The 26,432-nt window shown below is 44.1% G+C and overlaps 1 protein-coding gene across 4 annotated transcripts in view; it reads left to right on the top strand.

Moving 5' to 3' along the window:
- The first annotated feature begins 17,407 nt into the window (after positions 1 to 17,407).
- ZC3H7A (zinc finger CCCH-type containing 7A) overlaps positions 17,408 to 26,432 on the top strand; it is a 34,880-nt gene continuing 25,855 nt past the window's right edge. Inside the window, exon 1 of one of the 4 annotated variants that reach the window (XR_007472301.1) lies at positions 17,408 to 17,711. Coding sequence is in view for 2 of the 4 variants with exons in the window: in XM_049699763.1 (XP_049555720.1) it covers positions 17,527 to 17,711 (185 nt within the window). In the remaining 2 variants the exon portion in view is untranslated. The remainder of the gene's footprint in view (positions 17,712 to 26,432) is intronic. The other 3 variants (XM_049699763.1, XM_049699762.1, XM_004270174.4) reach the window with 3 other exon arrangements.

The raw sequence follows: 26,432 nt of genomic DNA, 5'->3' as shown, positions 1-26,432 counted from the left end.
AAAAAAAAGTATTTGGTGAACAATACAAGAAATATAGTCAGGTAAAAAGAATTATAAAAAAAGGTAATGTACAACTTCATATCAAAATACCTGATAATTTAGGTTAAAGGGATGGTTTCCTTGAAAAGTTACCAAAATGGATTCAAGAAGCGACAGAAAGTTGCAGCAGACATATAAATCACTCTAGAAGATATGAGAAATGTATTCACACCTCCACCTAAAGAGCCCGAGCGCCTATTGCTTTGCACTCTAGAAGCTTTCCAAAGGCACCTTTTTCCAAAGGAAATGTTACCTCAGCCCCAGCACCCACAAAAATCTCCATGATGAAACTGGGGCAAAGTCTAACTCAAAAACCTACATTGTAAAGTTCCTAACATAGTGAGCAAATAAAATCTTACCTTTTAAAAACATTTAATCTCAATTTCCAAGTGTGTAAAATGTTAAAACACAATGAACACTCATCTACCCTCCTTAATATCAACAAATTAACATCTTGTTGTGTAAAATGTTAAAACACAATGAACACCCATCTACCTTCCTTAATATCAACAAATTAACATTTTGTTGTAACTTTGGTACATGTTCACATCATTTGTTGCTATTATTATTATTATTGCTATTATTATGGTTTGCCGAATCACTTGAGAATCAGTGGCAGACTTTACGAATTGCATGCCTGAATGCTTGAACCTGCCTCTCCTGTGAAGAAGGCATTCTCCTACGAAAACTGAAGACCACCTTGATTAATAAAATTACTTGTACCATTTAACAAAGATGGCCATGAGTATTTATTTCAAGAACACAAGGATAGGTCTAAATGAGGAAAATTGATAAACCTCATCATATTCATAAAGGAAAGCAGAAAGTTACATTTACCAACAAGTGCTGAAAATGCATTTGACAAAATTCCCTAGCAATTTCTTATGACAAATTCTCAAAGAAGAAAGGAGATGCTGATTCTAAAAAAGAGAATCTGCTAACAGCAAAGAATGTAAGAAATGGTGAAATAACCAAAGCATTTGCTCTAAAGGTAATCTATGAAGCGAGGCAGTTTTCAATTATATTCTCCTCGCGTTTGAGCTCTTCAATTTCTTTGATCTCATGCATCATAATATTTTTGGAGACAACTCCATAGTTACTTGTACATTAAGTTGCACTTCTAAAGGTTTCCATCACGTTAAGTAGTCACAAAGAATGCACTCTCTGGAATTTTGTAAATGCTGACCCTTCAAAATAACTGTTATACTGTAACTGAACGTCGGGTCCGGCTGCTCGCTGCTTCAAAGCCGATAAAGAGGCAAGGTTGGTGGAAAGGAAAGCTTGCTTTATTTTGGATGTGGGCAACCTGTCCAAAGGCCGGCTCCCCCCTCCCCCCAACAGTCATGGGGCAAGAGCTTTTATAGGTGAATGGAGGGGGCTACATGCAGAAAGAGCACAGTCAGCTCTGACCGTCATCTTGAAATTGGTCATCGGTGGTCTGACCAGTGTCATCTTGATGGTTTTAAGTACAGTTAATCTTCAGTTCCAGGGTCGGTTTGTTTCCATTTCTTGAGGCCAGTTCTTGGAACTGCGGCAGCTTATGTCATGGCTACAGTCTGGCCATCACGTAATTAACTTCTTCCACCTGGTGGAGGTTTCAGTATCTATAAGACAGCTCACAGGATAAGGCTCAGAATATTATCTATAGCCCTCGAAGAGGAACTAAAGGTCCTTGACTATGCTTAATGACTAAACTATTATTATTTAGTCTTGTTGGACTATTTTCCTTTGTTTCTGCATTTTCTCACTTCTCTGATTAAACTTATTCTTTGTCTAAAGTTTTTCCACAGACAAAAGGCAGGCTGAGGATATGGGCGGGAAGGACCACAGGGTCCTGCTCCATTTCAATACTATTTTTATTTATTTATTTATTTAATTTACCACTTTAACCTTTTTAAAAATATTTATTTATTTATTTGGCTGCATCAGGTCTTAGTTGCAGCACGTGGGGTCTTCATCATGGCATGTGGGATCTTTCGTTGCGGTGCTTGGGCTTCTCTCTAGCCGCAACTATGGGCTCCGTAGTTGCAGCACGCAGGCTCTCTAGTTGTGGTGTGGGTACAGTATGTGGGATCTTAGTTCCCCGACCAGGGATCGAACCCACGTCCCCTGCATTGGAAGGCAGATTCTAAACCACTGGACCACCAGAGAAGTCCCCTTAATACTACTTTTAAATGTATATATAAATTTTAATCTTCACCACCATCATGCATTTGAAATACACATAAACAAATTCTTCTTTAACGGTCTGAAGTTTTTCTTCATTTCCTTTTCTTTAATCTGTTCTTCCATTCCATTCAATCTCTCCTGAAATGTATCTTAATGTTATGTTTTCAAGTCCTTTTTGATCACCCATATCATTGTTCCCTACAACAAAGGTATATCCATATAGATAAACTTGGATTTAAGGCAAATTCTTCTGACCATGACGTTCTAACAGTAAAACTTTTTCTGAACTAGTTTACAATTACGATTAGTATACATGTGATCAAAACAACATTGCTATGGTCTGAATGTGTCTCCCCCAAATTCATATGTTGAAATCCTACTCGCCCCCCAAGGTGATAGTATTAGGAGATGGGGCTTTTGGTAGGTGATTAGGTCATAAAGACTGAGATCTAATGAGTGGGATTAATGCTCTTAGAAAAGATCCCACAGGGACTTCCCTGGTGGCGCAGTGGTTAAGAATCTGCCTGCCAATGCAGGGGACACGGGTTCCACCCCTGGTCTGGGAAGATCCCATATGCAGCAAAGCAGCTAAACCCGTGCATCACAACTACTGAGGCTGCGTGCCACAACTACTGAAACCCGCGCATCTAGAGCCCGTGCTCCGCAACAAGAGGAACCACTGCAATGAGAAGCCTGTGCACCGCAACGAAGACCCAACGTGATCACAAATAAATAAATAAATAAATTTATTTAAAAAAAAAAATCCCACAGGCCTCCCTCACCCCTTCCCCAAAGTGGTGATAAAAGGAAAAATCTGCAACCCAGGAGAAGGTTCTCACCGGTGTATGTTAGCACCCTGATCTCGGAGTTGCGGCCCCTAGACTGTGATCACTACATTTCTGCTGTTTATAAGCCATTTCTGTGGTATTTTGTTATAGCAGCTCCAATGGACTGAGAAAAACATATTATAAATTTGTTATTAAACATGCAGAGAAAACTTTTAAGGACTGCACCTCCAAAGAATATGTATACCTTTTTCTTTTGTTTTCTTTGCTTTTTAAAAATTAATTAATTAATTAATTTATTTATTTATTGGCTGTGTTGGATCTTCATTGCTGCACGTGGGCTTTCTCTAGTTGCGGCGAGCGGGGGCTACTCTTCCTCACGGTGCGCGGGCTTCTCACTGCGGTGGCTTCTCTTGTTGCCAATCTTGGGCTCTAGGTGCGCAGGCTTCAGTAGTTGTGGCCCATGGGCTCAGCTGCTCCGCGGCATGTGGGCTCTTCCCAGACCAGGGCTTGAACCCGTGTCCCCTGCATTGGCAGGCGGATTCTTAACCACTGAGCCACCATGGAAGTCCCATGGCTTGGTTTTTGGCTCTCTCTCTATCCAATGACCTTTTGGCTTGTCCAGACCTTATCACCCATAACACAGTGCCCTGAATTCTCACTTTTAGTCATTCCAATATCTTAGGTCCTTTGTACTATTGTTTCCACTGTTGAAATTCTTTTCTCATGAGACCTCCAACTCAAAAACTCCCAATTTTCTCACTTTCCATGAATCTTCTAGTGTCTTCATGGCCCCCCTTACCTAACTGAGACCCCATATCCCACCATCATTGCTCCCTTTCAAATACCCTCCAACTCTCCTTATCTCTCCCCCTCCACTTGCTTCCTAAAATATATGAAACTTGGTCAATATAAGAATTTATTTCTTAGGTGTCTGTACTGAGGCAGCTAAACATTATGCTTTAACTGACTCGTATTGATCTAAAATCAAGGTCACCCATGACAACTGGGCATCAGGCTTCTTGTCCATCCTTCTTACCAGCCCCCAACTTCTCATGGGAGATTGGGAGATTCCTTTCTCAGGAGACTTACCACCTTAAAAAGAACAGACCTAGGCTCACTCAGTGAAAAGTTGGTTGGCCTCTTTATGCTTCTTCTGTAAAGTTCACCAGTTAACAAGGCTGTTCGTAGAGCTCCTGATAGGCTCTTCGATGCTTTATTCTTAATACAGGAAGCAAAGAATTACAGACATCTGAAGAAAGCCTTACTATGAACGAGCCACCCAAACAAGAAGAAAAAATGGAACTAGGAAAGAACAAAAACAATGCAGGATGCCTTCCAATTTCCAACAGAAAATAAATTCCTACCTCAAAAAGCTATACCCAGCAAAATTATCAATCAAATGTGAGGTTAGAAGAGAGATGTTTTCAGACATGCAAGGTCAGAAACATTGGCTTGACATGTACTCTTTCTCAAGAAACCTCACAGAAACAAGTCCTGAAACCAACAAATAAAAGCTTTTTATTGAGATAGGAGATGCAGGGAGATTACACACTCTGCCCAAGGTTTTTCAGCTCTCTTCAGTCAAAAAGTCAAACCTGAGCTTTCTGGTTCTCAGTCCAGTGCTTATTTCACTATATCACATTTTTTGCAATATTTGACTCAATAAAATTGTGTGTTTTAGAATACAAGATTCTTTTTACGTTGTTACAATGCTAAAGTAGGATTTCCAGTTGGTCATTGCATTTAATATTATTTAAGCACCAAAATAAAATAATCTTATAGGCCTGTTGTGGTTTCTTTGACATGTCAATTGCTATTGTCACAAATGAGTCCATGTATAACTGGTGAAATCCGGTCAATATCTGTCTCGGTTTTGATAGTATAATATACTAACCCTGGGAGAGGCTAGGGAAGAGCACACGGGACTTCCCTATACATTTCTTAGCAACCTCCTTTGAATCTATAATTATTTCAAAGTAATAAGTTAAAAAATTAAGTAATATTAAAACACAGACTATTGACATTTAAAAACCCAAGGTCAGGTTGTCTAATTTTACATTGGAAAGAAACTCCCGAAATGCTACTGTAATTATAAGAATTGGCCACAGGGTGTCACTAGTGGTCTGCCATAGCCCTCTGAAATTTTTTTCCCCCCTCTATACAAGATGTTATTCAGGAAGAAAAGGACTTGCTTTTATTTTGTGTGTGTGTGGGGGGAGTTTACAATTTCTTTTTTTTGTTTTTTGTTTTTCCTTTTATTGAGATATAATTGGCATACAGTACTGTATAACTTTAATGTGTACAGTGTAATGATTTGGCTTACATACCTCATTAAACAGTTATCATAATAAGTTTAGTGAGCATCTACCACCTCATATACATACAAATTAAAGACATATAAAAAATTTTTTCCTCAGTGGTGAGAAATCTTAGGATTTACTTTCTTTCCAATATAACATACAGCAGTGTTAATTATATTTATCATGTTGTACATTAAGTCTCTGGTACTTATTATCCTATGACTTGACGTTTGTACCTTTTGACCACCTTCATCCAACTGGCCACTTAAAGAATAAAGAATATAAAACTGCCATATTCAAACATAGTTTTTTCTGACTGGGAGCACTGGGAAATCCCAATATCCCACTCTTTTTTAAGGTGAAAACACAGAAACCCCTAAGAAAAGGAATAGAGTTTAAAGAAAGCAAATGGGGCAGTCTCTAGAGGAATTTCACTTCTCAAAAGTGCGGTCCATGGACCAGTAGTGCTGGCATGGCCTAAGAATTTGTAAGATGTCCAAAAAAACAAAAACAAAAACAAAACAAAACAAAACAAAAACCTCAGGGCCTACCCCAGGTGTACTGAATTAGATTCCTAACAAGCTCAAAGTGTCAATGTTGCTGGTCCACCGACTACACTTTGGGTAGTAAAAATCTAGAAGGGACCAAAGAAAATAAATGGAGGCCTGGAAAATACCAGCTGCTGCCAATACAATAAAACCGTCCTGGGACTTCCCTGGTGGCGCAGTGGTTAAGAGTCTGCCTGCCAATGCAGGGGACACGGGTTTGAGCCCTGGTCCAGGAAGACTCCACATGCCGTGGAGCAACTAAACCCGTGCGCCACAACTACTGAGCCTGCATCCTAGAGCCCATGAGCCACAACTACTGAGCTCGTGTGCCACAACTACTGAAACCTGTGTGCCTAGAGCCCATGCTCTGCAACAAGAGAAGCCACCGCCATGAGAAGCCTGTGCACCACAGCGAAGAGTAGCCCCTGCTTGCCGCAACTAGAGAAAGCCCATGAGCAGCAACGGAGACCCAACTCAGCCAAAAAAAAAAAAAAAGTCCTAATTTGGAGCTCACTAAATCGGAATTATAATGTTAACCTGGATTCGATTAAATATTACAAGTTGATGGTTCATGCAAAATGCTTAATTATACCCACAAAATATGTTTGCACATATATGTGTATACACATAAAATATGTAAATTATATTCCATGTTTATTATACGTCAAACTTTGGTCTGATCTTGCAAAACAAAGTTTAGTGATAGCTCGTTTTAGAAACTTAGACCGAAACATCAATAATGGTTTAAACTAACCTGTTGATTTTTTAAATAAAATGATATATTCTATGATCATTTAAAGATTTTTTTTTGATGTGGACCATTTTTAAAGTCTTTATTGAATTTGTTACACTATTGCTTCTGTTTTATGTTTTGGCTTTTTGGCTGTGAGGCATGTGGGATCTTAGTTCCCCAACCAGGGATCAAATCCGCACACCCTGCATTGGAAGGCGAAGTCTTAACCACTGGACCGCCAGGGAAGTCCTCTCTATGATCATTTAATAATTACTGAATTCCAAGAAGATACCTGGTGTCACCTTCTCTCTTTAGATTGGAGTTGCTGAAATGCCTAACAGCAGGTAGTTTCAAATGTTACCAGGATGTTCTCAGAATATTCTGAAGTAAAGCTTTCAGGGTTTAATGGGGAAACATTTTACTTTTTTTCCCCTAGCACTTTTACTTTTTAATCTCTTGATATTGTGGTTGTTTAGATCCACCTTATTTTCTTCCTGCAGTTCGTGAATGCTGTTCACTTTTCCCATATCCTTTCTCTTAACTTTTGCATTTGACCTATAATATTCCAGTATTCCTCTGGGGTCTTTTGCCTTCCAAAATGGATTTTTAGTATATGAATGGCTTTTATCTATACAGTTAACAGTTCCTCACTTTTTAAAAGCTATTTTACTTCACAGCCTTTTAGGAATTTACTTAATTGCTTTTATGAAGTAAATAATTTCCAGAGCTTCTACTTTAAAAAAATTTTTTTTTGGTAAAAAGCACATAACACAAAAATTTCCACCAGAATGGCTACTTTTGTTTATTAAACATGTTGAACTTTGTCACAGAATTGGCTTCTTTGAAGGACAGTTTGCTCCCAGTTTGCTCCCTGGCTGATCACTTCTTATTGTTGACTTTTCCTTCCTTGTCTTTGCATTTTGTTGCCTGACCTTTTCTCTGATCTTATCAGTCTGTGCTTTATTTCCTCCTGGGAGGATGACTTCTATCACAGGGACATCTCAGTCACGATGGATAGAATGTTATTTAATAATTGCTTGATTTTCATAACTAAATATAAAATGTTACAAAATACTAATTCAAAAAGATATATGCACCCTAACTCATAGTAGCGTTATTTACAATTGTCAAGGTATGGAAGCAACATAAGTGGCCATCAACAGATGAATGGACAAAGAAGATGTGGTATATACATATACAATGGAATACTACTTAGCTGTACAAAAGAATGTAATTTTGCCATTTGCAGCCACATGGATGAACTTGGAGGACATTATACTAAGTGAAATAAGTCAGACAGAGAAAGACAAATACTTTATGAAATCACTTACATGCGGAATCTAAAAAATACAACTAACTAGTGAATAAAACAAAAAAGAAGCAGACTCACAGAAACAGAGAACAAACAAGTGGGGAGGGCTTCCCTGGTGGCGCAGTGGTTGAGAGTCCGCCTGTCGATGCAGGGGACACGGGTTTGTGTCCCGGTCTGGGAAGATCCCACATGCCGCGGAGCAGCTGGGCCCGTGAGCCATGGCCGCGGAGCCTGTGCTCTGCAACGAGAGAGAGGCCACTACAGTGAGAGGCCCACATACCGAGAAAAAACAAAAAAACAAAAAAAAAAACGAGTGGGGAGAGGGAAGTGGGGAGAGGGAAGTGGGGAGGGGCAATATAGGAGTGGGGAGATAAAGGGTTATTATGGGATTATATGAAATCGTGTGTGAAACTTTTGAAAATTATAAAACATTATAGAATTTAAAGAATCATTCAATAAATTTTTTTAATAGCTTAGAAAACAATGAAAAGTTATAGCCTTTTAACTGTAACAAAAACTCTATATAAAACCTTAGAGAAAAATATTAATGCCATATACACTTTAAAGGAACCCAAATGTAGGGCTTCCCTGGTGGCGCAGTGGTTGAGAGTCCGCCTGCCCATGCAGGCGACACGGGTTCGTGCCCCGCTCGGGGAAGATCCCACATGCTGCGGAACAGCTGGGCCCGTGAGCCATGGCCGCTGAGCTTGCGCGTCCAGAGCTTGTGTTCCGCAATGGGAGAGACCACAACAGTGAGAGGCCCGCGTACCGCAAAAAAAAAATAAAGGAACCCAAATGTAGAACTGAATAAATAGATATACTTTAATATTGAATAGAAATAGAAAATATTAGAATATATAAGTGTATGCATATGCAATTTAAAAATATATATATAAAATGTTGCATGTATCCTTTTTGACTTGCATGTCTTCCAAGAGCCTTCATGCTCATGGAAATCTTTCAAGGTGGCCTTTTACTTTAATTTGTATTCTTTTTTGGCCGCGTGGCATGAGGGATCTTATTTCCCTGACCAGGGATCGAACCTGCACCTCCTGCAGTGGAACTGCAGCGTCTTAACCACCAGACCACCAGGAAAGTCCCTCAAGGTGGCCTTTTAAATTCCCCTTAGGATCTCTGTGTTTCAGAGCAGTGGGTGTCTAGGAGCATGTATTCATAACCAATGTCTTTCTATCTACCACCACCCATCTGATCTGCTGTACTTTGGATTAATTTCTTACTAGCAAACTGTCTTTTTTAGAGAGTGTTTATGTAGCAGTGGGACATGTTTCTCAGTAAATAGCTATACATCAATAAATACTAATGTAGTCAATTAAATATTTACTGAATATCTGTGTTCTGGTCTCTATGGGATATGATGTTGAGGAAAAAAGATACAGTCCCTACCCTTATGGGGCTTACAGTCTAGTGAGGGAGACAAACATGAATCAAATAATATACAAACAAATGTAACCTTGCACTTGTATCCAGTTACAAGCAGAGGGAGGTACATGATACGCTGAATGCCTCTGCTGGGCAGATTTGATCTATCTGGGAAAGTTAGGGAAGGTGTCCCTGAGAAGGTGTCACATGGGGTGGAGGAGGCCATGAGTTCAGCTTCTGAGATGCTGTGTTGGAAATGCTTCTGAGATATCCAAGAAGAGATACTAAGTAGGCAGTTGGACTATATTTTGGGTATGGGTTCAGAGGACTGATCTGGGCTAGAGATGTAGTTGGAAAAGCCATCAGCACATAAATGACAGTGGAAGCCAGAGCTGTGAATGAGATTGCCTAGGAGAGTAGAGAATTGGAACAGAAGAAGACCTATATCAGTTTATTATCTTACTAGAAATAGAGTCCCTGTTTTGGACATAGGTACTATCCACTCATAACCTTTTTTAGGTACCAGCACTCTTCCTTGGAGGAACTATCCTTCTCCGTTTCTTGGTGGGATTGACACCATCCCCAGTTCCAGGGGTGAGTATATGGTTGAAGCCCAAGTCATCACTGTCTAACACAATTGTATACAATGTAAGTGTATAACAACACAATTGTATAACATCCCCCTGGTCTCAGTGACTGATTCCAGATGGTCGTATGACCCAGTTCTGGCCAATGAGAGTCAGGCCTTGGATATTTGCGGGACTTGTGGCGGTTGCTGAGAATATGCCCCATAAGCCTGGAACGCCCCCACAAGCGGAGGACCTGCCTGAGAATGAAAAGCAGAGTTGACAGATGGAGAAAGACTGGGTTTTCTTGACATCGAAGCTGGCTTTACCTGGATGATTAAGTTACATGTGCTTATAAATTTGTTTTCTGCCTTAATCTAGGGTAAGCAGGATTCACTAGTTAAAGATCATTGCTACTAAAAAATTCTTGACATACCCATTCATGAACTTCTTTAAAGAAAACACCAGTAAGGAACTTCCCGGCGGTCCAGTGGTTAGAATTCCAAGCTTCCACTGCCGGGGTCCCAGGTTCAATCCCTGGTCTGGGAACTAACATCCCGCAAGCCACATGGCTCGGCCAGAAAAAAAAAAAAGAAAGAAAGAAAGAAAGAAAGAAAGAAAATACCAGTAAAATATTTTGCTGGAGAAGGAACTCGCCCCCCAAAAGGTAACTGAATCACTAAGATTTTGGGTCCCCTTGATTAGAGGGACTTCTTTGCTAGAATTTGATGTCCTCCCAAAAAGAAAGGTGCCACACTACTCTAATGTTTACTAGAGATAAACTAGCAGACTTGAAACCAATTCCCCTGATCAAAGCTGAAGAAAAGCAAGACAGACTTTGTGCATACTGTAGATGAGGTGAAGAAAATTAACATTTGAATTGAGAATCAAAGAAAGCTCTTACAAAGTTACGTTGAACCCAATAATATTTAAAACCTAGTTAGATATGTTGCACTTCCCTGGTGGCGCAGTGGTTAAGAATCCGCCTGCCAATTCAGGGAGCACGGGTTCAAGCCCTGGTCCGGGAATATCCCATGTGCTGTGGAGCAGCTAAGCCTGTGTGCCACAACTACTGAAGCCTGTGCACCTAGAGCCCATGCTCCACAACAAGAGAAGCCACCACAATAAGAAGCCTGTGTGCAGCAACGAAGACCCAATGCAGCCAAAAAAAAAAAACCAACCTCGTTAGATATGTTTATTCTAGAAAAGAAACAAGAGATTTAAGTCCATCCTATAATAAATTTGTGTGAAATACATGAAAGTTTTTTTTGTATTTCCATAGGAATATAATTAATTAATTAGGCCACATGGTGCAGCATGCGGGATCTTAGTTTCCCGACCAGGGATCAAACTCATGCCCCCTGCATTGGCAGCATGGAGCCTTAGCCACTGGACCGCCAGGGAAGTCCCTATATGAATTTTTTTGGTTGCGACATACACATACACGCATGCTCCTAGAAACATCTCTCCTAATGAAGACACATGCCTTAAATATCATGCCTGAAGGATGGATGCCGAATGTTAGGGAGAAGAGCTGGCTCAGGTTTTTTTTTTGTGTGTGTGTGGCCTCTCACTGTTGTGGCCTCTCCTGTTGCGGAGCACAGGCTCCGGACACGCAGGCTCAGCGGCCATGGCTCACGGGCCCAGCCGCTCCGCAGCATGCGGGATCTTCCCAGACCGGGGCACGAACACGTGTCCCCTGCATCGGCAGGCGGACTCTCAACCACTGCGCCACCAGGGAAGCCCTTGTTTTGTTTTGATATTTAAAATTTACAGCACAACCAGATGACCATGATTCAGATTTAGAATTTATTCACATTTATTCCTTTTTGCAAATGTCTTTAAAATACATTCATTTAAATTTTGCTATAAATCAGTCTAGAGCAGCAGATGTAGGTCTGTGCTAAGTACATTTTATAACAACTTCACAGAAGGGAAAAATGGCTTTGGACATGTTTTTGGAAACATTCGTGTGGTTATTCAAGGGAGAACTTGTACATTTTTTATATTTATGTTTTCAGCAATTTCCTAATAAGTCTTGGCACCCTGCCGAAGGCTATAAAAGACTGAGTAAAATTTGATCCTTCAACATGTTTAAAAAAAAAAAACACTCTATTGTAGATTAGTTGGATTAAAGGAGCCTGACAGCAGTTTCCTTTAATTGAGGCAGGAAGTACCTTTTAAACTGCAGTGTCGGTGGTAAGTTTTCTTCTGATTTCATGTTAATTCTCCTCATTTACACATGTCCTGAGAATCTCACATGTTAAAGGACAAAGATCTTGGACCCTACATCCTACAGATCAGGTTCCCTTAACCTGTGTTTCTGGTTCATCATAGGGGTCCCTGTGCTTTCCTGTTCTAATTTTCTATTTCCCAAGCCCACCTCTTGGGGGATCAAACAGCAAGTTTAATTTTAAGTATCTTGAGTGTAGGAACCGTGACTTGTAGGTTTTGGAATTCAGCAAAGTGCCCTGAATGTAGCTGGCACTTATATTTGTTGAACAGATGAACGGAGCTCCCTGGATCCCATCCACCATTCCAAAAGGACCAGTTCCAGGTGGCTTGAGTCCCAGAGGTTGGAGGCAGTAGAAATTATGGGCAAGATTAATCAGAGGATGGGGGAGGAAAAGCCAGCTGGGAACAGGTATGGAGTGGAAGATAGAATGCATGGAAAAGGGACTCCTGTATTCCCAACTTGGGGCAGAAAGAAGTTGGGGAAAAAATTGGAAAGAATTCCTACTGGGAAGGCAGCACTCCTGATTTCTCATGCTCCTCTATCCCCAGAAGCGACTAGGAGTTGGATCAACTCTTTTTCTGAATGTCAAATGTGTCTCCTCAAATAAAAGCAAGCAACTGTGCTATACATTGTGGCACTAAACTTAGTATGCGGGGGAGGGGAGCTCCAAAGGATTCCTGGAAAAAGTGCTGACAAGTAAAACATAAAGTCTATCTCATTATTCCCCCGACTATTTATGTATAGGCTCCTTTTTTTTTTTTCCCTTGGATAATTAGGGCTCTCCTGCCTTATACAATGTTTAGGAGCCCGCTTGCAGTTAGTTACACATGTAAGTTGATGTCCATGCAACCAGCCCATGGGCAGGGGTTTTAGCAAGCCATCTTCAAGGCTGAATAACGCAAGGTAAATACCAAGAGAAAGTGGAGAGGAAGCAAATGCCTAATCCATATGCCCCCTAAAAAGCCAAATAAAAGAATCCAGTCAATAATTTTTGTATCTTTCTTATACTTCAGCATTTCATCAAAGCAGAATGTGGAAGAAATGTAGCCCAGGTGATTCGCAGTGATTAATCAATTTACTTGCTTATTCAAGAAGGAATGTAATAATATAAACATTTTTTTATGCTGCACATGTAGGTTCCAGAACAGATTTCCATATGAGTGCTGACAAAATTCAGTACATGTGGCTTGTCACAGTATCATGGGGTCATTTGGCAAATATTTTAACACATGCCTTTCGTGTTCTGAGTTGCTATAAAATTGAAGGTTTTCCTTTTCTGGTACAGGTGTGTAATATTTGAAAATGGATCGTTTTTATTTTCATTCTTATTTGAGGTTGGCCCTGTGGTCAATCCATTTCCGTAGATAATACCATGATAGTGGCCTCAAGTTGTGGGTATATCTCTGAGGTTCCATTTTTAAGCCAGTGACTCTCAAGCATTTTGCCACCGCAGGATACCTAAGGGATCTCTCACCCTTCCGTCACGCCCCTCAAGAATAGTTTCTCCAAATGCAGTAGCTCCCAGGGGTACTGGGGAGCATGCCTCACAGTGTCTGGGCGTGGGGTGGGGTGCAAGTGCACCCTGCCCAGATGATGTGGGGACTTCCCTGGTGGAGCAGTGGTTAAGAATACGCCTGCCAATGCAGGGGATGGGACACGGGCTCAATCCCTGGTCTGGGAAGATCCCACATGCTACGGAGCAACTAAGCCTGTGTGCCACAACTACTGAAGCCCACACGCCCTAGAGCCCGTGCTCCACAACGAGAGAAGCCACGGCAATGAGAAGCCCGTGCACCACAAGGAAGAGTAGCCCCCGCTCGCCGCAAGTAGAGAAAGCCCACGCGCAGCAACAAAGACCTAACACAGCCAAAAAAAAAAAGAAAGAAAAGAAAAAAAAGATGATGAGCTCAAGACAGATGTAAGAAACTGGCCCAGGGCCGTCCAGATGGGTAAGGAGCAAGTTGGGATTTAGCCCTTGTTTCCCAAACTCCAAAGTCCCTCTCCTTCCACCACTGTGCTACCCCATACTGACCAGATGCTTGTATCTTAGATGTTCACTGTCTTAGTTCGTAACTGCTGCTCTCACAAAATACCATAGACTGGGTGGCTTAAACAAGAGACATTTATTTCTCACAGATATGACAGCTGGGAAGTCTAAGATCAAGGTGCCAGCTGATCTGATGTCTGGTGAGACCCTCTTCCTGGCTTGCAGGAGGCTGTCTTCTCCTTGTGTCCTCACATGATGGGGAGAGAAATCATCTCCTTTGTGCCTCTTTTATAAGGGCACTAATCTCATTTATAAGGGCTCCACCCTCAAGACCTAATCACTTCCCAAAGGCCCATCTCCTAATATCATCACATTGGGGGTTAGGATTTCTAATATATGGATTTGGGAGAGGGGACACAAACATTCATTCTAGAACATTCACTTTATGTTTATTTGGAGGGGCTTGGATGAGAGAGAATGGTGTTTATAATGATATAAACACTTTGTTTTTCCTTTGGCAGGGACTTAGGATGTGAATGTATAAAACAAAAACCACTTTTGTCAAGTGTGCATGCCAGCTTCAGCTGAGAATCTTGGGGAACTTTATACATGACACAGAACTACCACTGCTGTTACTGCCTGGATAGTAACAAGAGCTGCTGTCCAGAGATGTCCATGGCCCAAGAACTCACTCCCATATTTCCAGATGAGTGCTAGGAGATGAGGTTCTTAAACTAAGATTCCTAATTTGGTGCCCAGCTGAAAGGAAAACCAAGGCAACAAAAGATAGACTTATATGTTGACTCCTTAAACAGCTGCGAATTGACAGAACAACCTACAGAGGAGTAGAGAATCCAAGGTGAGTAGGAAGAATGGGATCACAAACTAATTCAATGTACCTTAGCAAAAACAAAACCTATCTAAAAAGAACAGGCCTTGTTTGCCTTCTCTTCTTTAGAATACATATGTTCTGTTCATAAGAACTCTTCCATATATACATATGGAGATCATCCTGGATTATTTGGATGGGCTCAGTATAATCACAAGGGTACTTATAAGGGAAAGAAGAAAGAGGGAGCGTCAGAGGAGATGTGACATCAGAAGCTGAATCGGAGAGATGCAGCCTGAGACAGGCTTGACCAATCGTTTCTGGCTTTGAAGATGATGGAAGGACCATGAGCCAAGGAAGGCAGGCAGCCCCTAGAAGCTGGGAAAGACAAGAGAATAGAGTCTTTCCTAGAGCTTCCAGAAGGAACCAGCCCTGCCCGTACCTTGACTTTAGCCCAGTGAGAACCATTTCAGACGTCAGACCTCCAGAAAGGTAAGATAATAAATATGTGTTGTCTTAAGCCACTAAGTATGTGGTGATTTGTCACAGCAGCCATAGGAAACTTATACAGTCCCATAGAGTTTTTCCTTGTACTGGCAGAATGATGTCCAGCTTCATGTAGCTTTACAGTAGCCTTCAGGGCCTGGCCCTTGCTCATCTCCTGTCTCACCTCCCTGGGACCCTACCCAGCTCTCTGTGATCCAGCCAATCTGGCCTTTCAGCATCTTCTGACTTAAAATGTTTCCTCTCTCTCCACGCACCCCTGCAGCTCATTATCTCTTGTTCATCCTGCAGATCTTAGCTCCAAGTTTCACAGGGACATCCATTTGAGAAATGTTTATAGAGTTCTAGGCACTATTCTAGGGGCTGGGAATAGAGAACAAAGCAGGAAGGGTCTCTGCTGTCCTAGGAAGGGTGGAGGAAGATCACAAATAAGCACCCAAATGATTAAACAAGGTCATTCCAGAGAGTGATGACCAAACAGGGTGCTGAGTTAACGGGCAATTTTAGGTGGCTGTCAGGGAAGGCCTCTCCAAGAGATGTCTGAGCTGAGACCTGAGTGATGAGTAGAACTCCTTCCTCAGAGGGCCTCCCCTAAAGCCACTTCCTATCAGCTCTCCTTGAATGTTTCTGTCACAGTGCTTACCTGGTCTTATGGACTGAACTGTGTCCTCTCCAAATTCATATGCTGAAACCCGAAGCACTAAAGTGACTGTATCTGGAGATGGGGCCTTTGTGGAGGTAACTAAGGTTACATGGAGTCATAAGAGTGCAGCCCCAATCCAAAATGACAGGTGTCCTTATAGGAAGAGAAATGCTTGTGCACAGAGGAAAGGCCATGTGAGGACACAGTGAGAAGGTGGCCACCTGCAGGCCAAGGAAAGAGTTCTTATCAGAAACCAACCCTGCCAACACAACACCCTGATCTTGGACTTCCAGCCTCCAGAACGGTGTGAAAATGAATTCTTGTTTAAGCCTCCAGGTCTGTGGTATTTTGTTATAGCGGCCTGAGCTAGTACATCTAGTTTGTAAACCTACGTCAGCCAGACGACTGTCAGAGCCACCCAGCTAGTCTCCCAGCCTCGGCTTCACCTCTTGTCCCTCCTACCGCCCAGTCTCTGCACAGTAGTCAGAGAGAACTTCCTGAAATGTAGATCACATTGTGTCACTCCCAATTCAGACTCATTAGCACCACACAGAAGAAACTCCGAATTCCAAATTGTGGCCCTTCTGTCACTCAGACCTTTCTCCCCTCAAAAACACCCACCAAAGAGGCCCCTCCTGTTCCCCAGGCTCCAAGCTCCAGCCTCAGGGTCTTTGCACTTGACCTCGCCTCTTCCTGGAGCACATTCCCCCTCTCTGCACGGCTGTCATCTTCTCAGATCTCCACCCCGCCCTCACTCATCCCACCTTAAGTGGAGCCCTCCCATCATGGTCTCATTACCCTGATCTAGTCTCCTTGGTTTTCACTGCCCGAAACTGTTTTTTTTTTTTTTTGCATCCTTGTGGGTTCCCACTGCCACCCCCCATCCCCTTATGGGGCAGGGACTCTGCCTTGCCCGCTGTTGAGCCCCGAGCACAGTTGGCTGTTGAAAATACAGGTGTATGAGGTGGCATTTGGGGGGCGGCGGGTCTGAAGGACAGGGGGCCAGGCCCTCTAGGGTCCATCACAGAGCTGCCGCGGAGCTCCGTGCTCCCCTTCCTCATCTGCGGGAAAGGGGACAACAATGGTTGCCCAGAGGCTCCACAGAGTTACAACTAGGAAAGTAGGAAGTACCGGATAAGGATTTGCTAAATAAACAGTATCTCAGGGGAGGCCTCCCGACACCCGAAACTAGGTCAGTTCCATGTTAGACGCTGTTCTAACTCCCTGCTCTTCTGCCCCGGGGCCGCTGCCCAGAAAAAAACACCCAAGGCGCCCATTAATTTGAATTGCATCTCCGCCCCAATCAGTTCTCAGGATGGGTGCGTCCCGGAACCGCTTGGCCCTTTATTGGCTCCACCCCGCGGCCCCAGCCCGGCGGGGACCGCGCGCCCGCTTCAGGGGCGGCCCCGGAGCCCAGAGCCGAGGGTCGCCGCCGCCCGGCCCGACGTGGCGCCGCCACCGCCCCCGGTGCCGACGCTCGCGGGCGTAGCCAATGGCGGCCTCTCCCGAGCGGCGGGCGCGGCCTCCGGCCGCCAGAGGGCGCCGCGCGGGGGCAGCGGAGCCACCGCCACCACCGGTCGCAAAGGGAAGCTGCAAGCAAGCGCCCAGGCCGCCGCCGCCGCCGTTGCCCGCTCACCGCGCGCCACTGCCTGCCCGTCGGCGCGGCCGTCTCCGCAGGTAGGTGGGCGCCACTGGGCCCCGCCGCCCGCCTGGCCCGCGCGCCGCCCTGATTCCCCGTCCAGCGCCCCCGCCCGGCGCGCGCCCGCCGCCGCCTCGTGCTCGCGCGCGGTCGGTAACGGACGCCGGGCGGGGGAGGGGCGGCGCGCTTGGCCCCCCGCGGCGAAGCGGCGGCCCTAGGGGCGGAGGGCTCGGCCACAAAGGGCGCGCGGCCCCGACGGAGGGGCGGTCCGAGCGCGCGCCGCCGCCCGGGCCCGGCGGGCGAGTCGACGGAGGCGGGCGGGTCCCGGTCCCCTCCCTCCCTGGGGGCGGTGCGGGGCTCACCCTGGGGGCGCGTCTCCGCCAAGTGGGGTGCAGAGGGCTGCCGCTCCCTCCGTCCCAGCATGTGTTTCCGTTGGCAAAATACCTCCTCTCTGGTTAACTAAAAAAAAAAAAAAAAAAAAAGATTCTTTTTTTCCTATTTTTTGTATCTGATTCGGTGATCTAGGACCCCTAATTCAGTACCTTGGGTTTGGGGGCGGGAAGGATGCTCGCGGGGCTCTTGGCTCGTTTATTTCGGGTTACTCCCCACCACCACCACCCCCCCCTTTTTTTTTTGCCCGGGGCGCACGTCTAGGACGCGCGGCGAATGGTTTCCTGTCTTATATTGTGGATACGGAGACGGCCGGGCTTTAGGTTTCTTTTCCCCACCCTTAAAGAATGAAGACCTGTCAGGTCTCATTAGGGTGAATTTCCTGTTGGGGACGGTCATTGCAGGGGTGTGGTCCAGCTGGAAAGCTCCGGCTGGTCCCGAGAGGTTGTGTCTGCACCCTGATTGGGTGAATTTTTCTGGAGTCGGGTACTTTCCCCGTCCCCGCATATGTAGTTAGGTATTTAAGAACCAAGGGTCTGCCTAAAGGCGATGTGAGCTGCCCAGGAAGGTGGCCACTGATAGCAAGGGACTCTTGAGCTCTTGGAATGTGGCTAGACCCAATGGAGATGCGCTCCCAGTGAAAAAGACACACCTGATTTTAAACACTTAGTATGGAAAAAAAAGTAAAATACCTCATTCGTAATTTTTTTCTACTTAAATCGTACAGGTTGATATGATAATGTTTTCAACATATTGGGTTAATGCAAATATATTATTAAAATTAATGTCACTGGTTTCATTTTACTCTCTTTTTTTAACATGGCTACTTGAAAATTTAAAATTAGATATATGACTCGCATTATATTTCTATTGGACAGTGTTCAGCCAGAGCATCGGAATGGGGGCAGGGGTAGCTGGGAGCCTATGGCATCTGCTTATTTTTAACTGCTTTTCTGATGGCACGTGGCCTCCTCTCTCTTAGCCTGTCAAGGAACCCCCTGCTTCTTCCTTCTCACCCTCAACTGAACTGTCGAGCTGATTGCTTAATGAGGATCTTGTTCTAATTTGCAGAATAATTTAAATTAGTGGACAGAACTTTCTTTGTTGAAAAAAATGTCTGTATACTGTGTATTGTAGTCTGGAAATAGTTGTGTAAGATTCGTCTCAGAATCAGATCATGAGCTATCAAAGCTGAATATTTTCAATATTTGAGTGTGTGATGCAAAGAGCATGTTAATTTTCAGGGCCTCTGCCACCTAAATGCCTTCCTCCAAGTTACTGTGGCTTTTTCTTGGGCGCTTGTCATACCCTGACCTACACTCTTTTCCCTTCCCAGCCCTCAGATGCTGTCAGTTTTTGCCAATAAATATGGTGGTTGTCAACCATATTGTCCCCTAATTCTTAATTTTGATTAACTGTAAAACTTGCCAGTTTGGGAGGGTTAAATCAATGTTAAGTGGGAGAGAATCAATTCCTATAAATCCTCAACTTTAGGAATGGTGAGAGTGACTTTTGGAAAGTTGTGAGCATTCCGATAAAGGACAAGGTAGAAACAATATGTCTGTATTCTGTTGCCTTGGTTACTCTAGAAGGGCTTTCGAGAGAAAGTATGATGTGTGGAGACGACTTCCAGATAATATCTTGAGGTGGTTTTTTTTGGTTTGTTTTTAAATGAAAATACTTTTTCTCCGGAATCTTAGGGTTGGAAGTGAAATTTGTTTTCTCCAAAGTGTGATGTGTTTACAAATCAAGAGGAAAACTTTAGATAGTATTTTTAGGGGGAAGAAATAGTAAAACATTAATCCAGAAGTTTAAAAGTTTATGCTTGTGACAATACATCTGTTTTATTTTTATTTTAAATTTTATTTTTTTAATTTATTTTTGGCTGTATTGGGTCTTCGTTGCTGCACACGGGCTTCCTCTAGTTGCATGGAGCGGGGGCTACTCTTCCTTGCAGGGTGCGGGCTTCTCCTTGCGATGGCTTCTCTCGTTGCGGAGCACGGGGCTCTAGGCATGCGGTCTCAGTAGTTGTGGCTCGCGGGCTCTGGAGCGCAGGCTCAGTAGTTGTGGCGCACGAGCTTAGTTGCTCCGCGGCATGTGGGATCTTCCCGGACCAGGGCTTGAACCCATGTCCCCTGCATTGGCAGGTGGATTCTTAACGACTCTGCCGCCAGGGAAGTCCCAATACGTTTGTTTTAATTCATACACACATGAAGCATATTAAGTGGAGGTGAAAATTTTCTTTGATATAAAGAAACAAGGCCACCTGTCCTTACCAGGTTTTGCCCCAACAAGAAATTTGCTTTTTAATTTTATTATGAGTTTAACGATGTGTTTTTAGTTAATCGATTACTATTAATTTCACATATCTTTCAAAGCTTTGGGAACCAGGTAATGGATGCAGTAAGAGAGAGGCAGAAATTTTTCTGTTTCACAAATAAGGAAGTGGAACCTTTGTATTTTATTAGAATACCTGAGTCTGGAGCAGGAGAGTAATCTGGCACTTCAGAATACCTCCTCTGCAGTCCTGGACGTGTCACTGGGCGCCCCTGGGCAAGCTGTTTGGAAGATTTCACATCTTTCTTGTTCATTCCTCCCATACAGGGTTCCTGTATGAGGTGAGATGTTCCCTGGGCCTTAGGAGGGCTGGGCCCTATAATGGGCACCTGGCACATGTTACTATATCTGACAGCAAGTTCAAAATGGATAGCTCGGGGGCAGGGGTGGGAGTGTGGCAAAAATATGAAATTTCCTTCTTGATGTCGTTTAGCACAGCCTTCATCATGGGAGTTTTGTTTTCAGTGAAAGGGGAAAACTGTCTCATAAAGTATCCAGTAGGAGTTTGAGTGTTCCAAGAAAGTGATAGAACATCTGTAATAATGTTTCCCTCCCTGGGTTTGCGGTCACTGAGGGATGTAATATATCCATGCGCTTTTGTAAGTATTACCAGAGTGCACGAACACTGCTGCAAGCTGGGGTGACAGGAACTTTAACTACTTTGCGTGCGTGTTTGTTTATGCCATTACCATGACAGGCTTGAGTCTGAGGGTAGCATTGAATACAGACTGGAAATTATAATTTTTCACTTGAAACTTAGGAATACCTTTTTAGGCAAAAATACAGGCACTGTGCCGCATTCCCTGGGTCACCTTCTCTGGTTCTGTGTGAAGATATCTCGGAAGTAAGGCTGTTTAATATTTATTCCTTGCATCTACACACGTGGTGTTGTGGGCGGAGCATATTTCCATTCAAAGCTCTGGCCCCGGAGTGCTATTCTAACTCTCTGTGTCCACACCGTGGACACCCTCTGCTTGTCTGAGTTGCTTTAAATCATGTCCCTTGCACACGTCATCGTGTGTGCCTGCGTGTGCAGAGGCGTGTGTTTGTCCTGTTCCTCTCGAGTGGCTTTGACGTGCCCACCTGTCTGTCGCAGCTGCATGTGTTTTTCAGAGCCCAGCCCAGGGCCAGCGTAGCTGTGCTCAACCTCCTGGCATGCGCGGTGCGGAATTGCTCTGTGGATAGGAATTCAGGCTCGGAGCCAGCGTGGCCGGCTCGGCCACTTCCAGGCTGTGTGATCCTGGACTGTGCGCCACTTCTCTGTGCTTCCGTTTCCTCTTAAGTACCTACCTCGCAGGGTTCTTAGGAGGATTAGATGATTTAATATGTGTAAAGAACTTCGAACAATACCCGGTGTCCACTAAGAGGCTTCAGTGTTAGCTATTATTTCCATCTCTACCGGATATTGTAGTCACATTTTGTTTCCTTGGTGTTTTCTGATAAGGGGAGCTAGTTTATGAAGTTACCATGTAAGGCCAAAATTTCACAGTTTAGCATTTCATGGTTTAGTGATAGCTTTGTACTGGACTTCACTATAATGGGTTCCACCTAACAAGTACGGAATAAATATGTAAGGAATTATACTGGAGAACCAGGGGACCTTTGCTCCTGTAAAGCTTCAGAGTGAGTAAGGAACTTAAAATCAGCTGGTTCCAGAAAGGTGATATATGTTCCAGCTTGCAAGAGTTTAGTTAATTGAATGAAATTCCTATCTGAGTTTCTGGCATATTTTATTTATTTATTTTTACTGTTCAAAGCTCCCACCCCCATCTCTTTTCCTTTTTGTTAAGGAGAAGAAGGTGTGGCTGACTTGCTTTTCCCCTGTTGGCAATGAATGAAACCCTTCGCCGCACTCCTTGAGCTGCTTACGGTTTCAGGTTTTTCTCTGTCACTGTCTCTGGTTGATTCCCACCCTATTGATTTACTCCCTGCTTTGCTCCCTAAGGAGGTGGGGTCCACCTCAGCCGGCCCTGCTGGCCTCTGGTCACATCCTCTTGGCCCCGTCCTTTGGTTTGTCACGCTTGCCTTGAGTGAACAGCTGTACCAGGTACTTTATACGGAGCGTCGTCTTTACGCTTGGCCACTTCATTCATTCTTCATTCAAGTTTTCATTGACTTGGACCCAGAGAGTGTAAGGTGATCAGGACTAAGAAAGATAGGGGGCCCCTGGAAGGGAATGATGGGGTGAGAGTGGGGTGTGGCGACAGAGTTGGGGGGGAGGGACGGCCTTTAAAGCTGACACTGAAGCCAAGACTCTGGGGTGAAAGGCCCGTGCAGATCTGGGGAGAGTGTCGTGGCCAGAGGGAACAGCAGGCACGAGGTCCCAGAAGCACAGAGCCCTTGACTCATCCCAGGAACCCACAGGAAGAAGGCCAGTGCGACGGGCTGGGTGAGGGCGGCGTCACAGGCAGGAGTCTAGATTTGATTCTGGGTGCCCAGGGGACACCGGCAGAGGATTTTAAGCAGGGCTGCAATAACCAATTTGTGCTTTTAAAGAGCATTCCTTTCAGTTTTGTGTGGGAACTGCATGGGGGAGGGGACAGTGGAGAGGATAGGGAGCTGAGAGCAGAGGTGGGAGAGGAGAGTATTTCGACATCCACCTGCGGCTCAGGCGGAGGTGGCAGAGGAGGCTTGAGAACTGACAGATTTGGGGTGTCCCGCGTGTATTTTGACGGTATCACTGATGGAGCCTTTGTCGGTGGATTGACTGGATGTGGTGAGAGAATGGTTTCCGGTTTGAGCAATTGGCCAGAAGGTGGTTTTAGTGCTAAGAAGGTAAGTTTGGGCAAAAGGTTAGTCTTGGGAGGAGGGCATAGGATTAGGGGGCATTCTAGTTAAAAACGGTGAGTAAAGGTCACAAACTGACCCAGAATTTTGTATGCGCCTTATGCATATCAGTGTAGGATAGAAGGCCTTTTTGTAAATGGTGTTTGGGCAACTGGTAGCTATCTGGGAGGGAAATACACACACACACACACACACACACACACACACACACACACATATCCAGTTTATGAAAAAAAAGTTTTTTAATGGAACAGTGAGAATAGTAGAAGAAAACGTGGAGAATTATTTTATGATCTCAGAGTGGTGCAGGCATTTCTGAGTATGTCAAAATCCAGAAGCCATAAAAATAAGTATTGATAAACTCAGCTACTTAAAAATAAAACTTTTGCTATCAAAAAGTACCAAAACTGGGACTTCCCTGGTGGCGCAGTGGTTAAGAATCCTCCTGCCAATGCAGGGGATACGGGTTCCATCCCTGATCGGGGAAGATCCCACATGCTGCGGAGCAGCTAAGCCCGTGCACCACAACTACTGAGCCTGCGCTCTAGAGCCCGTGAGCCACAACTGCTGAGCCCACGTGACACAACTACTGAAGCCCGCGCAGCTAGAGCCCGTGCTCCGCAGCAAGAGAAGCCACCGCAGTGAGAAGCCCGCGCACCACAATGAAGAGTAGCTCCTGCTTGCTGCAACTAGAGAAAGCCTGCGCGCAGCAGCAAAGACCCAATGCAGCCAAAAATATATATATATATTACCATAACCAATGTCAAAAGATTGACATCACATTGGAGAAAATAATAATAACATCACAAAGGACTGCTTTCCTCAACACATAAAGAACTTCCATAAGTAAGAAAAGCCCAACCTGGAAGAAAAATGGGTGAAGGAAATGAAACAGTTCATGGAAAAGGAAGTGCAAACAGCTCTTAAATCTGAGGAGGTGTTCGGCCTCACTAATGATAGACTAGAACAAGCAGGACCCCAACCACAGTTGTCACACTGTTTCTCGTCTCCCTGACAGTGATGGAAACATTTGATAATTTCTTGGTGAAGGGGTAAAAGAGGAACCCTCGTGCACTGGTGGTGGGTAGGGTCATCTGGTAAAGCTTGGCAGTAGCTGGCAAAATAAAGAAATGTACATACCCTTCATCCTACGGAAATTCTTTGAAGATATGCATGTATGAAATGTTCTGTGTACCTGGTGAACTTTTAAAGATTGGAAACAACCAGAATGTCCATGACTAGGGGGCTGGTGATGTTATGGGGCAGCCATATCACGGAGCACATTGCACGGCTGTTAAAGGTAATGCAGCTTGATACGTGCTGATATGGACTGACCTTTAAGATATGAGGTACCAATCGAGAAAAGCAAGGTGCAGAACGCGTTAGGAGCCCCAGTTTGTATAAAAAATAACGTATGCACAGGATATTTTTAACTTTTTATTTTGAAATAATTATAGACTCACAGGAAATTGCAAAAGTCGTATATAGAATCCCATGAACCCTTCATCTGCTTCCCCCAGTGGTGCCATCTTACCTAACTGTAGTGCAATAGCAACGTCAGGAAAGTGACATTCACATAATACTGTTAACCAGACTACAGACCTGACTCAGTTTTACATTGACTCGTGTGTGTATGTGCGCGCGCGTGCCTGTGTGTGTGTGTGTGTGTGTGTGTGTGTGTGTGTGTGTGTGTATCTATGCAGTTTTATCCCATGTATAGATTCATGTAACTACCGTTACAATCAAGATGCAGCTTGGTTCACACAGTGTCTTTGTCAGGACACAAAAACAGATCGGTAACAATGGTATTGATTGATTGCCTTCACAGGGCAAATGGGTGGTTGAATGACAGGGTTGGGAAGGCGACATTCCTTTTCACTGTCATAATATTTAAACTCCTGCTCTCCGAACAGTGTGTGATGTCTGGACACCCAAGTAGAACTACCAGGTAGAGGGTATCTAGCAAGCTCTGCCAGGGGACAGACGTCGGGAGTTGTCGGACCCTAGATGAGTGTATTTAACATCTGGGCAGAGCAGGAGGTCCCTGAGGGGAGAGGGTGCCTGGGGGGAAGGGAGTCTGGTGACGCCCTAGGGCCCTCACGTTTAGAAGTCAGCTGGAGATGAAGCCCCTGTTTTGAGGAGACAGTGGACACCTGTCATGCGCTGCTGAGTTTGAAGAAGGAAAGTGATTGTTGGATTAACTTTATCAAATACTTTCTCACTTGAAAACTGAGGCCAGATTTTGTTGACTGGATCTGAAAATAAGATGGTATATAAAGCCTTTATCGTTTTCTTTTAAAATGAGATGGGGGGGTGGGGAGGCTTTATTTCACAGGTAAAACTAATCTATGGTGGAAAAAAAATCAGAACAATGATTCCTGGGCTGGGGGTGGGGCAAGGATTGGCTAGAGAAGGGGCCTGAGGGAACTTTCTGGAGTGACAGTGATGGTGTGTCTCACCACCGGGGTCTGGGTTACATGAGTGTATCGTTTGTTAAAAGTTGCCTTAAATTGTGTGCATTTTACCTTAAAAAACTGTAAATAAATGTGGAACCCCAGGTAATGATATGTATGCTGACATGTTTAGTGGTAAATTATAATTGATGTCTGCTACTCAGTTTGCAGTTTACCAAAATTGGGTTGGTAGATGGACGGAAGTGTGGGCAGATGTAATAAATATAGCAAAATATTAATTGTAGGATATAGGTAGTATAGAGATATATGTTGTTCATTGTAAAAAAAAATTTGTAAAATTCTTCATAATAAAATTTAGGGGGAAAATCTACAGAACATGAAATGCCCTGCCATATTATGTTTAGACATCACCTGATGTTATGTCCTCAAATCTTTAAACATTTAAAGGAGGCATGGTATTTCATGCTGTTAAGAATCTGCGTCTTATTTTCTCTTAATCACTTGCTTGAGTTGTCAGCTCTCTTCCACCTGCCCTTTGTCCTTAAGAGGGCAAGGTTCAAGGCTTTTCGAGCACTTTCTGGGGGAATAGCTCTAAGACTCTTAACTTGGCGGATTATCATTACCCCGGAGTTCCTTCTGAGCCAACAGATTTACTTTTTGAGTGAACCTCAAACTGATTCCCCACCCCACCAGACAGGGGTTGGGAGACATGTGTCCCTCACGGAAGGAGAGGGGATGCTTCTTGTCTTTGGCTTCACTTCTTTTCTCCCAGTCCCTCTGGCCTGACCGCCCTGGACCCCCAAGTGCAGCTCTGGGTGCCTTTGAGTTCTA

The sequence above is a fragment of the Orcinus orca genome, chromosome 16 (genome assembly GCF_937001465.1).
Source record: "Orcinus orca chromosome 16, mOrcOrc1.1, whole genome shotgun sequence".
Lineage (NCBI taxonomy): Eukaryota > Metazoa > Chordata > Mammalia > Artiodactyla > Delphinidae > Orcinus > Orcinus orca.
Note: the sequence above shows the minus strand (reverse complement) of the source record. Positions and strands in the feature narration are given on the sequence as shown.